Source organism: Pinus tabuliformis, chromosome 4_2 (genome assembly GCF_031772625.1).
Source record: "Pinus tabuliformis cultivar Carrire ecotype Pingquan chromosome 4_2, CPIR1, whole genome shotgun sequence".
NCBI classification, from domain to species: domain Eukaryota; kingdom Viridiplantae; phylum Streptophyta; class Pinopsida; order Pinales; family Pinaceae; genus Pinus; species Pinus tabuliformis.
The window spans coordinates 762008421-762021549 of NC_142304.1; the positions used below are offsets into that span (position 1 = coordinate 762008421).

Consider the following 13129-nt stretch of genomic DNA (forward strand, 5'->3'; position numbering starts at 1 on the left):
TGGACGAGTTCCATATCATCCATTACACTGGCCACCCTGGATACCAACAGATGGTCACTGCACTTAGGAAGGAATATTATTGGCCAGGAATGAAGAAGCAGGTAGTTGAGTACTTGGCGCGGTGTTTGGAGTGCGAGCAGATTAAGGCAGAACATCTGTATCCTGCGGGGCTGTTACAGCCTTTGCCTATTCCGGAATGGAAATGGGAAACCATTTCCATGGATTTCATAACCGGTTTGCCACGAACAAAGAAAAGCAATGATTCCATCATGGTGGTGGTTGATAAGTTGAGTAAAGCGGCACACTTCATACCTGTGCAGTCCACTTATAAGGCGGTGCAAATTGCTCACCTTTTTATGCAAAATGTGTTCCGATTGCATGGATTGCCGAAAGTAATTATATCAGACCACGATGTAAAGTTCACATCCACTTTTTGGAGGACATTGTTCGCTGAGTTGGGAACTCAGCTGAACTTTAGCACGGCCTATCACCCGCAGACCGATGGTCAAACTGAGCGAGTGAATCAGGTGTTGGAAGATATGTTGAGGGCGTATGTGATGCTGAAACCAAACCAATGGGAAGAGTATTTACACCTAGTCGAATTTGCATATAATAACGGATATCACACGTCAACACAGCTAAGTCCCTTTGAGGTCCTGTATGGGCGAAAATTCCGCACACCCTCAAGTTGGGGTGGACCTGAGGATAAGCTGAGTTTGGGTACGGAAATGCTTAAAGAAATGGAAGACATGGTGAAAAGGGTGCGTGCCAATTTAAAGGCTGCACAGGACATACAAAAAAGTTTTGCGGACAGGAAAAGAAGATTCAAAGAATATCAGGTTGGTGACCATGTGTTTGTGAGGATCCAAGCCAGAAGAAGCACACTGCAGTGGAGCGGATGCGCCAAGCTGGCTCCTCGGTACTTTGGACCTTTTCAGATCTTGGCTAGAGTGGGGTCGGTGGCTTACCAACTCGCCTTGCCAAGTCATATTAAGATTCACAATGTTTTCCACGTTTTTGTTCTAAAGAAATATGTATACGACCCTAAACATGTGATCAGATGGCAAGATGTTCGGGTCGAACCGGAAGGCGAGGTTCTGGTCGAACCACAGAGCATTCTCGACCGGAGAGAAGTGCGGCGGCGGAAACGGGTTATTACCCAAGTTAAAGTGTTGTGGCAGCACTATGGGCCTGAGGAGGCTACTTGGGAAGACGAGGAACTCATTAGAAAAGTTTACCCAGACTTATTTAAAGGGAATAGACATCGGGACGATGTCCAATCCCAGGGGGGGGAGATGTGATGATCCCGGGTAACATGTAAATATAGAATGTTACTATGGTAAGAAACTAATGTGAGTTGTTAATTATTGTTTACTGAATGACATTATTTATTTATGAAATTTAATATATTGGGATATATATCCTGAAATGCTGGCAGCCTCTTGGTGGAGGATTTTTTTTAAGAAAAGAATCAGTTATGAAACTGAAAAAAACTACCTCTCACACAGGAAAAGTCCTGGGAAGGAAAACCCTTGGGCTGTTGGGACAGACGGGGGGAGAAAGATTCCAAGAGAGGAAAGAGAAAGAGAGAAAGGGTTAAGTCTGGTAAAGACCAGATAACCCAAGAACAGAGGTGCATGAGTCTTGTTGAGGGCTGCAGGCCTGCAAGACAGCTCGGGGGGAGAATCCAACGTGACATGGATCTCAAGGTTGGGAGGATAAGAGCAAGTATGATTGCAGGTGAACTTCTGGAGTAAGAACTCCTGTAACTGATTGACCAGGTACGAGCTATTTACAAAATTAGACAACGGTAAATAGAATACTGAAGTACATAGATAGAGTACAGTTGAACCTGAGTTTCTCTTAATTAGCTAAATGCAAAGGGAAAATAACAGTGGGTGTCTGTAAAATAGAAACAGTACGTACAGCTCAAATAAACATCTGGAAATTAGTTATTTAAGACCGTAAATGAGATAATCATTTGCTGTAAACAATTCAGGTTATTTATATATATATATATATATATATATATATATATATATATAACAGTATGAAACCCTAGTGTGACCCTGAAAGACAGCAGAAGTGTACAAGATAGTTATGAATAGTATAAATGAACAGCATTACACGGCACGGTATCTAGCTACGGCATGGCGCCTAGCCAGAACAGTGAAAGATACATTTGAAACTATCAAAACAGTAGAGAGATATAGCTGAAATACCCGTGCTGTAAATATTGATAACGAAGCAGTGAATAGACAAGAAACAAAACAAACCCCTATACCAAGGGTTCGAATATATCATTACATTTTAATCATGTATGAAAGCAATCAACTGGGTTATCATGTTATGCTACGCCAGGACTCATCCGGCTAAACGCACCAGTAAACCCTTACAAATAATAACTGAAAGTCAAACATTGTGTCATTTCAGGGTATAACGCAGCTGTGGGAAACGGCCGCGTACCCTGTGTTGGTATAGATATATATATAACAAATCAAGGCATATGATTGCATAATAAACCTTGTAACGAACCAAATGCGTATGACTGCTTAGAAAACCTTATAGCACATTAACTCACGGTAACCAGAGAAATAACATTAAACTTAGCATTAAACAAGCTGAAAGCATGCTATTCTAAACAAGATGGATGGCGTATAAGGCAATGACGGCTTTGATACAACTCGACAGAGCATAGAAATATAAACATTGTATCCACAGAGGAATAAAGGAAATGCAATAACATTAAGTCATATGATTAACCCCTGATGGGTACAGCAAAAACAACATATATTGAAGGACCTGAGAACCGATAAGTGCCATATAAATGTTCATAAATCAAAAACGACGAGCTGAGAAGTTCTATTAAACATTTAAAAGCATGAGAAACAATTTGGGGTAAATATACAGATTTCGATTTAAACCAGTTCAGGCATGGAGGCCGTGAACCCTTAACCAAATGTACATACATCAATCGGCATATATGCCAGGAGCCACATTCTACTTAAGCCTAAATAAGTTAAATGAAATACAGGTTCCGGCATGAAGTGGCCGACCGCAAATCGTAACCTAGGATTTGGAACGATTGCAGAACCTGAGTATCACGACCTCATTAACTTAAAATGCATAATTAAAAAAAAATTGTGTAAGGTGGGGGGTCAATTCATTAACCCACTCTCCCTAACTAAATAATTTAAACAATTACCTATAGTCTTCGCCAGACCTTTACGCATATACCTACATTTATATACGCTTATCACTGTTTATGTAAAACCTTAACTAATACCCATGCCCATGGAACATGGACTTACCGCCTTGCTAATGTTTGGGTATCATTAATGTGTTTGGGAAGTCTTGCTGTCATACCCGGCTCATTATATGTGTTAAGTGCCAGGTGGTGAGTAAGTGGGAACCCCGCTCACCCTTTTCCGTGGCCAGATGGCTCAACTTCACGTGAAGTCATGTGCCTTGCGGAGGGTTGACCCACACTGGGTTTCGCGCCAGGTGCTCCCGCCTAAACCAACGATGGAGATCTCTCAACCTCATCGAACAACTCAGATTTATTTAGGGTTTGGAAATCGATATATAGTCACCGGGTTCGTCGGACTGGGTTCATTTGCACTCCACCGCTGCAGCCGAGCTCCTCCATCACTTCGACAGACTTCTCTGCAACCTCCCGGTTCCTACCTTGCTATTCAGGTAAAGGATGCTTCTGTTGTCAATCTGGTATTCATATTTACAGTCAGCTCTCAGTTACGTTTTTGGTATTCTTTGTAACCCTTTGCATATTCTAACTGTGTCCGAATGTTCACCATGTGGGTTATGTACAGGTCAGTTTGCCATCCACAGCTTTTCCTACAACGTGCAGGAGGATTTGGCGATTAGCGAAACTTACAGGTATGCCTACCCCGTGTACTGGCCTTTCCTTGGTTAATGGCTTAATGTGATGTTGTATGCGACGACTTCTGGCTGAGACATGGCTTATGGTTTCTACTTACCTGTCTCAGGTCCAATTACCTTGTTTCAAACCCTGGTTGCGCTTATACAGGCGGCCTCTCCATGCCGGGCCTGTCCCGCGTGAGCCCTTAGGGTTTAGTTAGGTACTGCTCATGGCTTCCACGCCATCTTCTTATATTTCTGTACATTTGGTTTGAGCTAGGGTTTCAGACCTTAAAGGGTCATTGTCTGTATATTTTGGAAGCTCTCTCGAGCTATTAACAGTTATATGAAGCTCAGTTACTTTATAATGGTTGCATCATTTTGCGGTTTACCGCTGTCTCCCATGCCTGGACTTCTCACGGCTATGATAACGTTTCTCAGTTTTTTAATGGATACTTGCTTTCGATTCACAGAATCTATCAATGTTCCTAAATGGTCATTTTGTTCTTATATTGCCGGTTCATATGGAAAGATTTATATTCAGTGTGTTCTACTGTATGCTCATCTTCCTGTTTACTCAATAGATTCATAGAACTTTATGGGTTTATTACAGTATGCATTATTATGGTATAATCTCGATGGTTTCACATGCGTTCGGTTCATGCAAGACTCTTTCCATTTCATATGTATTTAAAAGCGATATTGAGGTAGTCCTGCGCTCGGTATATGAGCGTAGTGTCTGCCTCTCCGCGAACAATCATTTACATTGACCCTTGAATGCCAGGGTTACTACATGTTTAATATTCATGTCGCATTTTCGTATTGTTGACCTTATCTTGGAATTATGTATTTGGCTGCTTGTTTCGTTATGATTAGCTACTTTTCAGGTCTGTTACATAGGATGTAAACCCTCATCCGGGTCTGTTAACATGGCTTGGCTTGCACCGTGTTATTAACTGCACAATACTTCTCTTTACAGCACTGTTTCTGTAATAATATCTTCACTTATACAGTATTGATTTTTATATGATATTTCCTGCTTATACAGCATTTTGTTCATGCTTTAATGCTTCGTGTATACAGCATTTCGATTATACCATTCTGTCTAGTTTATACAGTGTTAATTTAATAAATTGTTCTACACAGTTTAGTTCTCATACCATATCATTGGCTTATATAACGTTATTGTTTATGCACAACGCTAGTTCCGCGCTAGTTGACTGTGTTTATCTAACTCGGTTTATACCAAGCATTTCCAGACCATTCAGCTCGATGTCATTTCATTCTTAAGGGTTCTGTTTTACTTTGTTCTCTGGTTTTTCCTCACTGATATTTTGATGCGGTCTTCCATACCGCCTCAACAGCTCTAAGATTTGACTCTATTCTGAGCGCAATGTAACTGTACAACCCTTAGTTGTTAATACAGTTTTACAGAGGTGACCACAGTCACACATTTTAATTTACAAACATCTCTAAATCTGTATGCATTAACCTGGTTACCATAACACAGTAAATAAAGGAAAGTAATACAAGTTCTATGTCCTGTCGGTACACCTCAATACATGTTCTTTATTCAATAACTAGATTAGAGAATGCATACCTGGGTATTCCCGCTATCGATGTCCTTACTTTCAGAGGTCACCTGCAACGTTTTTGCTCTTATCCTCCCAACCTTGAGATCCAGTTTCCGCTGGATTCTCCCCCCGAGCCGTCTTGCAGGCCTGCAGCCCTCAACAAGACACATGCACTACTGTGCTGGGTTATCTGGTCTCTACCAGACTTAACCCCCTTTTCTCTATCTGCTCTCCTCACTGGAAATCTTCTCTTTGTCTGTTCCTCAACAGCCCAGAGGTTTTCCTTCCCAGGACTTTTCCTTGGGTGAGAAGCAGTTTATTCATTTTTCTAACTGATCTTCTTAAAATAGAAAATCCTCCACCAGGAGGCTGCCAGCATTTCAAGAACATACACATGTAAAAATAATCTAATATAACAACTTCCTCATTAATAGTGTCATTCAAAAATAATGAGTAACCACTCATACAGTTTCTTACCACAGTAAGTATTTCAGAATTACAAGTTACCGGGGTCATTACATCTCCCCCCCTGGGATTGGACATCGTCCCGATGTCTATCCCCATTAAATAAATTTGGATAAGCTTTTCTAATGAGTTCCTCGTCCTCCCATGTAGCCTCCTCAGGCCCATAGTGCTGCCACAGCACTTTAACTTGGGTAATAACCCGTTTCCGCAGCCGCACTTCTCTCCGGTCGAGAATGCTCTGTGGTTCGACCAGGACCTCGCCTTCCGGTTCGACCTGCAGAAAACCATACCTTTAATCAGTTTCCTATTGATTATAGCTGCATAATCAAAACAACCGGATTAATTCTTACCCGCACATCTTGCCATCGGATAACATGTTTAGGGTCATATACATATTTCTTTAGGACAGAAACATGAAACACATTGTGAATCCTAATATGACTTGGCAAGGCGAGTTGGTAGGCCACTGGCCCCACTCTAGCCAAGATTTGAAAAGGTCCAAAATATCGAGGTGCCAGTTTTGCGCACCCACTCCACTGCAGTGTGCTCCTTCTGGTTTGAATCCTCACAAACACATGGTCACCCACCTTATACTCTGTGAATCTTCTTTTCCTGTCCGCAAAGCTTTTCTGTCTATCTTGTGCAGCCTTTAAGTTTGCACGCACTCTTTTCACCATATCCTCCATGTCTTTAAGCATTTCTGGACCCAAACTCAGCTTGTCTTCAGGTCCACCCCAACTTGAGGGTGTGCGACACTTTCGTCCATACAGGACTTCAAAAGGACTTAGCTGGGTTGAAGTGTGATAACCATTGTTATATGCAAATTCGACCAGATGTAAAAACTCTTCCCATTGGCCTGGTTTCAGCATCACATACGCCCTCAACATGTCTTCCAACACTTGATTAACTCGCTCAGTTTGACCGTCGGTCTGCGGGTGGTAGGTTGTGCTAAAGTTCAGCTGAGTACCCAACTCAGCAAACAGTGTCCTCCAAAAAGTGGAAGTGAATTTCACATCTCGGTCCGATATAATTACCTTTGGCAGCCCATGCAATCGAAACACATTTTGCATAAAGAGGTGAGCAATTTGTACCGCCTTGTAAGTGGACTGCACAGGTATAAAGTGTGCTGCCTTACTCAATTTGTCAACCACTACCATGATAGAGTCATTACCCTTCTTTGTTCGTGGCAACCCAGTTACGAAATCCATGGAAATGGTTTCCCATTTCCACTCCGGAATAGGCAAAGGCTGTAGCAGTCCGGCTGGATGCTGATGTTCTGCCTTAATTTGCTGGCATTCTAAACACCGCGCCAGGTACTCAACTACCTGTTTCTTCATTCCTGGCCAATAATCTTCTTGAGTGCCGTGACCATCTTTTGGTACCCTGGGTAGCCAGTGTAGTGGCTGATATGGAACTCATCTAAAATCAGCCTTTTAAGGTCATTTGAATCAGGCACATATAATTTCTTATTGAAACACAACATTCCATCGCTATCTAGTGTATATCCTTGCTGTAATCTTTCCTTAACAGCTTGTTGTACCTGCTGTTTTAAGTGCTGGTATTCAGAATCGCGACTTGCTGCTGTTCTTATTTGTTCAACCAGCGAATTCTGCCACTTGCTGACTGATAGTTCACATAAACAATGAATCTTTCGACTTAGCGCATCAGCCACTCGGTTTTCTTTGCCCTTTAAATGCTTTATTTCGAAATCAAACCCACTTAGGAAATCTGCCCAACGGCCTTGTCTTGCATTCAAGGTAGGTTGGCTGAAATAATGTGTCAAACTGTGATGATCAGTTAACAACAGGAATTTCCTCCCTAGGAGGTAATGTCTCCACATTTTCAGCACATGAATAACAGCTGTTAATTCCAGATCATATGCAGAGTATCTCTGCTCATGCTCCTTTAGCTTCCTTGATTCATAGGCTATTACTTTTCCTTCCTGCATTAATACTCCTCCCACACCCTCCTTGCTTGCATCGGTGCACACCACATAATCCTTATTAGGATCAGCTATACTTAGGATGGGTGCAGTGGTGAGTAAATGCTTCAATCGGTCAAAGCTCTGCTGACATTCTGATGTCCACCTAAATATCTTCCCCTTTTTCTGCAATGAGGTGATAGGATAGGCTATCCTAGAAAAGCCTTCCACAAACCTCCGGTAATAGCCAGCTAACCCCATAAAAGATCTGATATCAGCAACATCTTTGGGTATGGACCATTCCATAATAGTTTTTATTTTCTCAGGGTCTACTGCAATTCCTTCTTTAGTGATCACATGGCCCAAATACTGGATTTCCTCCTTGAAGAAATCACATTTACTGAACTTAGCGTATAGCTGGTGTTCTCGAAGAGTTTGTAACACCATCCTCAGGTGTTCTTCGTGTTCCTCTTGAGAACGAGAATATATCAGAATATCATCTATAAATATCAGCACAAACTAGTCCAAAAATCGGTGGAACACGCTGTTCATCATACACATGAAGGTGGCAGGTGCATTGGTCAAACCGAAAGGTAGCACTACAAATTCGTAGTGCCCATAGCGTGTCCTGAAGGCGGTTTTAGCGATGTCCTCATCTTTAATCCTGATCTGATGATAACCAGATTGCAGACCGATCTTAGAAAATACTTTTGCCCCTTTCACTTGATCAAAGAGTTCATCTATCCTGGGTAAGGGATACTTGTTTTTGACCATGAGCTTATTCAGCTGTCGATAGTCTATACACATACGTAGGGTGCCATCTTTCTTTTTCACAAATAATACTGGAGCTCCCCATGGTGATACACTGGGATGTATGTACTGTTTATCCAACAGCTCTTGTAGTTGCATCTTCAACTCTGTTAACTCTGGTACGCTCATTCGGTATGGTGCCCGTGATACTGGTGTTGCTCCCGGTATTAACTCTATAGTAAAGTCTATGTCCCTCTTTGGGGGCAGCCCTGGTACCTCTTCAGGAAAAACATCTACGAATTCCTGCACCACTGGGATATTGCCTAATGCAGACATCTTATCTTTCTGGTTTGCATAACCAACTTGAATGGCGTAGATCTGACATTTCTTTCTAAGGCACTTAGCTAACTGAGAAGCAGTGATAGGCCGAATCTGGACAGGGTGTTTAATCCCCTGCAATTCTTGTTGCTGCCCCAAATCATCCTTGTAATAAATGGTTTTGGTTTTGCAGTTTACTAGGGACCAATGCTTTTCCAACCAATCCATACCAATCAGGATGTCATAAGATCCTAATGGAAGTACATTCAGGTCTGCTGTTATTGGCTGTCCAGCTATGCTTAAGGAACAGTTATTAATTTTAGCTAGAACCCGTCTCTTGGCACCCGTAGCTAACTATACCAACCATGGGTTTTTGAACCTTTCCGAAGATAGCTTACAATGTTCCACTACTTTTGGGCTAACATAACTTAAGGTAGCTCCTGGATCAATAAGAACATCTATAGAAAGGTTTGAGATCTTACCTTCAAACTCCACCATAGTCGATTGGTATTCCGCTTGCCGGTCCTCCAAGGCTGCGTTAATTCTTGGTACGCTGCGTGCCACATCCCCAATGGTTGAGGCTTCGTGGATCTGAGATATTTGGTCGACTCCTTTACGCTGCGGGCAGTTTTTAACATAATGCGGTCCTCCACATCCCCAACACTGGACTAGAGGTCTGGTTCCTTCAATCTCTGATCTGGCAGGCGGTTCACTAACTCTGCTTTCACTTGGCTTGGCCCGGAAGGTACCCTTAGTTGTATTCCTGTTAAACTGCCCCTTTCCAGCACTCTTACCACCATTTCCACGACTTCCTTTGTTATTACCAGCAACTCTGTTGCTTTTTCTGTCATTCCATTTTTTGCTTGAAATATCTCCTTTCTGTTTATTCTGTTGGTAACAAATTCTTGCCTTACGAATTGCCTCGTCCATGGTTCGGGGATTGTCAAACTCTATTCGTTCCCTTATATAGGCTGGTAGGCTGCTCACAAATCTCTGCACTTTGGCCTTTTCTTCTTTGATATATGGCACATAGCGAAGCAGGGAAGTGAAGCGGTTAATGAATTCATCCATGGACTGTTGTCCCAGTCGTAAATCATGGAATTCCCGTGCCTTCTCATCATAAAAATGCTCGGTTAGATATCTCTCCTTAAAGTATTTCTGGAACTTTTCCCAAGTGATGTTCTGCTCACTCACTCCTTTTACAATTTTAATCTCTTCCCACCACAAGGTTGCTTTACCCTGTAGCTGGAAAATGGCCAGCCGCGCCTTCAGATTTTGATCATATTCATACAGTTGGAAATACTTGTTAATGTTTATTAACCAAGCCTCTGCCGCTTCTTCCTGCTCTCCATCGAAAAGTGGAGGTTTGATTTTCCGGAATTCTCCCTGTAATTCCATTTTCTGTCTCTTTGAGGTCTGCTGCTCTAGTACATTGTCAGAATGGTCTTCCTTCTCCTCTGAAATCTCAGGTGCGTAATCCCGCTCTTCAGTTCCCCTTTGCTGTTCCGCACTGGGATTGGCTAGTGGTGGATTTTGTTTATCTGACAGACTCTTTAATATTCTTTCTTGCTCCACTGTTAATCGCGCGTTGTCTTCTCGCAGACGCGCCATCTCACTTTTCAGTTCTTGAACAGTCTGCAATATCGCCAGATTGGTACTGCGTGTCTCAGCACCAAGCTGTATCCACAGCTCTGGATTTTCCTGAGGGACGCTGCCTGCTCCCTGCATTTCCTCCATCTTACTTGTTGACTGCTAGCAGATTGTCGTTTTCTGTGTCAATTTCCTAATTGATAAACAAGGAAATCAATTTAGCTGAATTTATTACTTCCTCAGGTAAGCACTGTGTAATGAAAATATATATATATATTTTTTTCAACTGGGTTTTGCTGCTCCAGAGGCCACAGTTTTGAAACCTCTGGCTCTGATACCACATTGTCACGACCTCATTAACTTAAAATGCATAATTAAAAAAAAATTGTGTAAGGTGGGGGGTCAATTCATTAACCCACTCTCCCTAACTAAATAAGTTAAACAATTACCTATAGTCTTCGCCAGACCTTTACGCATATACCTACATTTATATACGCTTATCACTGTTTATGTAAAACCTTAACTAATACCCATGCCCATGGAACATGGACTTACCGCCTTGCTAATGTTTGGGTATCATTAATGTGTTTGGGAAGTCTTGCTGTCATACCCGGCTCGTTATATGTGTTAAGTGCCAGGTGGTGAGTAAGTGGGAACCCAGCTCACCCTTTTCCGTGGCCAGATGGCTCAACTTCACGTGAAGTCATGTGCCTTGCGGAGGGTTGACCCACACTGGGTTTCGCGCCAGGTGCTCCCGCCTAAACCAACGATGGAGATCTCTCAACCTCATCGAACGGCTCAGATTTATTTAGGGTTTGGAAATCGATATATAGTCACCGGGTTCGTCGGACTGGGTTCATTTGCACTCCACCGCTGCAGCCGAGCTCCTCCATCACTTCGACAGACTTCTCTGCAACCTCCCGGTTCCTACCTTGCTGTTCAGGTAAAGGATGCTTCTGTTGTCAATCTGGTATTCATATTTACAGTCAGCTCTCAGTTACGTTTTTGGTATTCTTTGTAACCCTCTGCATATTCTAACTGTGTCCGAATGTTCACCATGTGGGTTATGTACAGGTCAGTTTGCCATCCACAGCTTTTCCTACAGCGTGCAGGAGGATTTGGCGATTAGCAAAACTTACAGGTATGCCTACCCCGTGTACTGGCCTTTCCTTGGTTAATGGCTTAATGTGATGTTGTATGCGACGAATTCTGGCTGAGACATGGCTTATGGTTTCTGCTTACCTGTCTCAGGTCCGATTACCTTGTTTCAAACCCTGGTTGCGCTTATACAGGCGGCCTCTCCATGCCGGGCCTGTCCCGCGTGAGCCCTTAGGGTTTAGTTAGGTACTGCTCATGGCTTCCACGCCATCTTCTTATATTTCTGTACATTTGATTTGAGCTAGGGTTTCAGACCTTAAAGGGTCATTGTCTGTATATTTTGGAAGCTCTCTCGAGCTATTAACAGTTATATGAAGCTCAGTTACTTTATAATGGTTGCATCATTTTGCGGTTTACCGTTGTCTCCCATACCTGGACTTCTCACGGCTATGATAACGTTTCTCAGTTTTTTAATGGATACTTGCTTTCGATTCACAGAATCTATCAATGTTCCTAAATGGTCATTTTGTTCTTATATTGCCGGTTCATATGGAAAGATTTATATTCAGTGTGTTCTACTGTATGCTCATCTTCCTGTTTACTCAATAGATTCATAGAACTTTATGGGTTTACTACAGTATGCATTATTATGGTATAATCTCGATGGTTTCACATACGTTCGGTTCATGCAAGACTCTTTCCATTTCATATGTATTTAAAAGCGATATTGAGGTAGTCCTGCGCTCGGTATATGAGCGTAGTGTCTGCCTCTCCGCGAACAGTCATTTACATTGACCCTTGAATGCCAGGGTTACTACATGTTTAATATTCATGTCGCATTTTCGTATTGTTGACCTTATCTTGGAATTATGTATTTGGCTGCTTGTTTCGTTATGATTAGCTACTTTTCAGGTCTGTTACATAGGATGTAAACCCTCATCCGGGTCTGTTAACATGGCTTGGCTTGCATCGTGTTATTAACTGCACAATACTTCTCTTTACAGCACTGTTTCCGTAATAATATCTTCACTTATACAGTATTGATTTTTATATGATATTTCCTGCTTATACAGCATTTTGTTCATGCTTTAATGCTTCGTGTATACAGCATTTCGATTATACCATTATGTCTAGTTTATACAGTGTTAATTTAATAAATTGTTCTACACAGTTTAGTTCTCATACCATATCATTGGCTTATATAACGTTATTGTTTATGCACAGCGCTAGTTCCGCGCTAGTTGACTGTGTTTATCTAACTCGGTTTATACCAAGCATTTCCAGACCATTCAGCTCGATGTCATTTCATTCTTAAGGGTTCTATTTTACTTTGTTCTCTGGTTTTTCCTCACTGATATTTTGATGCGGTCTTCCATACCGCCTCAACAGCTCTAAGATTTGACTCTATTCTGAGCGCAATGTAACTGTACAACCCTTAGTTGTTAATACATTTTACAGAGGTGACCACAGTCACACATTTTCATTTACAAACATCTCTAAATCTGTATGCATTAACCTGGTTACCATAACACAG

At 42.0% G+C, this 13129-nt stretch overlaps 1 protein-coding gene across 1 annotated transcript; it reads left to right on the forward strand.

Annotated features, from left to right (window-relative positions):
* The first annotated feature begins 10847 nt into the window (after nucleotides 1–10847).
* LOC149171831 (uncharacterized) lies at nucleotides 10848–11822 on the forward strand. The gene is made up of 3 exons (XM_089426098.1): nucleotides 10848–11440; nucleotides 11572–11653; nucleotides 11749–11822. Exons 1-3 carry the CDS (start codon nucleotides 11180–11182, stop codon nucleotides 11820–11822), a joined length of 417 nt encoding a protein of 138 aa, XP_089282224.1. The 5' UTR covers nucleotides 10848–11179.
* Nucleotides 11823–13129: the final 1307 nt, after the last annotated feature.

Excerpts from the sequence above, each read along its gene's own strand:
- LOC149171831 (XM_089426098.1), top strand. The coding sequence starts at position 11,180 with ATGGCTCAACTTCACGTGAAGTCATGTGCCTTGCGGAGGGTTGACCCA. Across the intron at positions 11,441-11,571 it reads GTTCCTACCTTGCTGTTCAG|GTCAGTTTGCCATCCACAGC; the intron begins GTAAAGGATGCT and ends GGTTATGTACAG. Across the intron at positions 11,654-11,748 it reads TACAGGTATGCCTACCCCGT|GTCCGATTACCTTGTTTCAA; the intron begins GTACTGGCCTTT and ends TACCTGTCTCAG.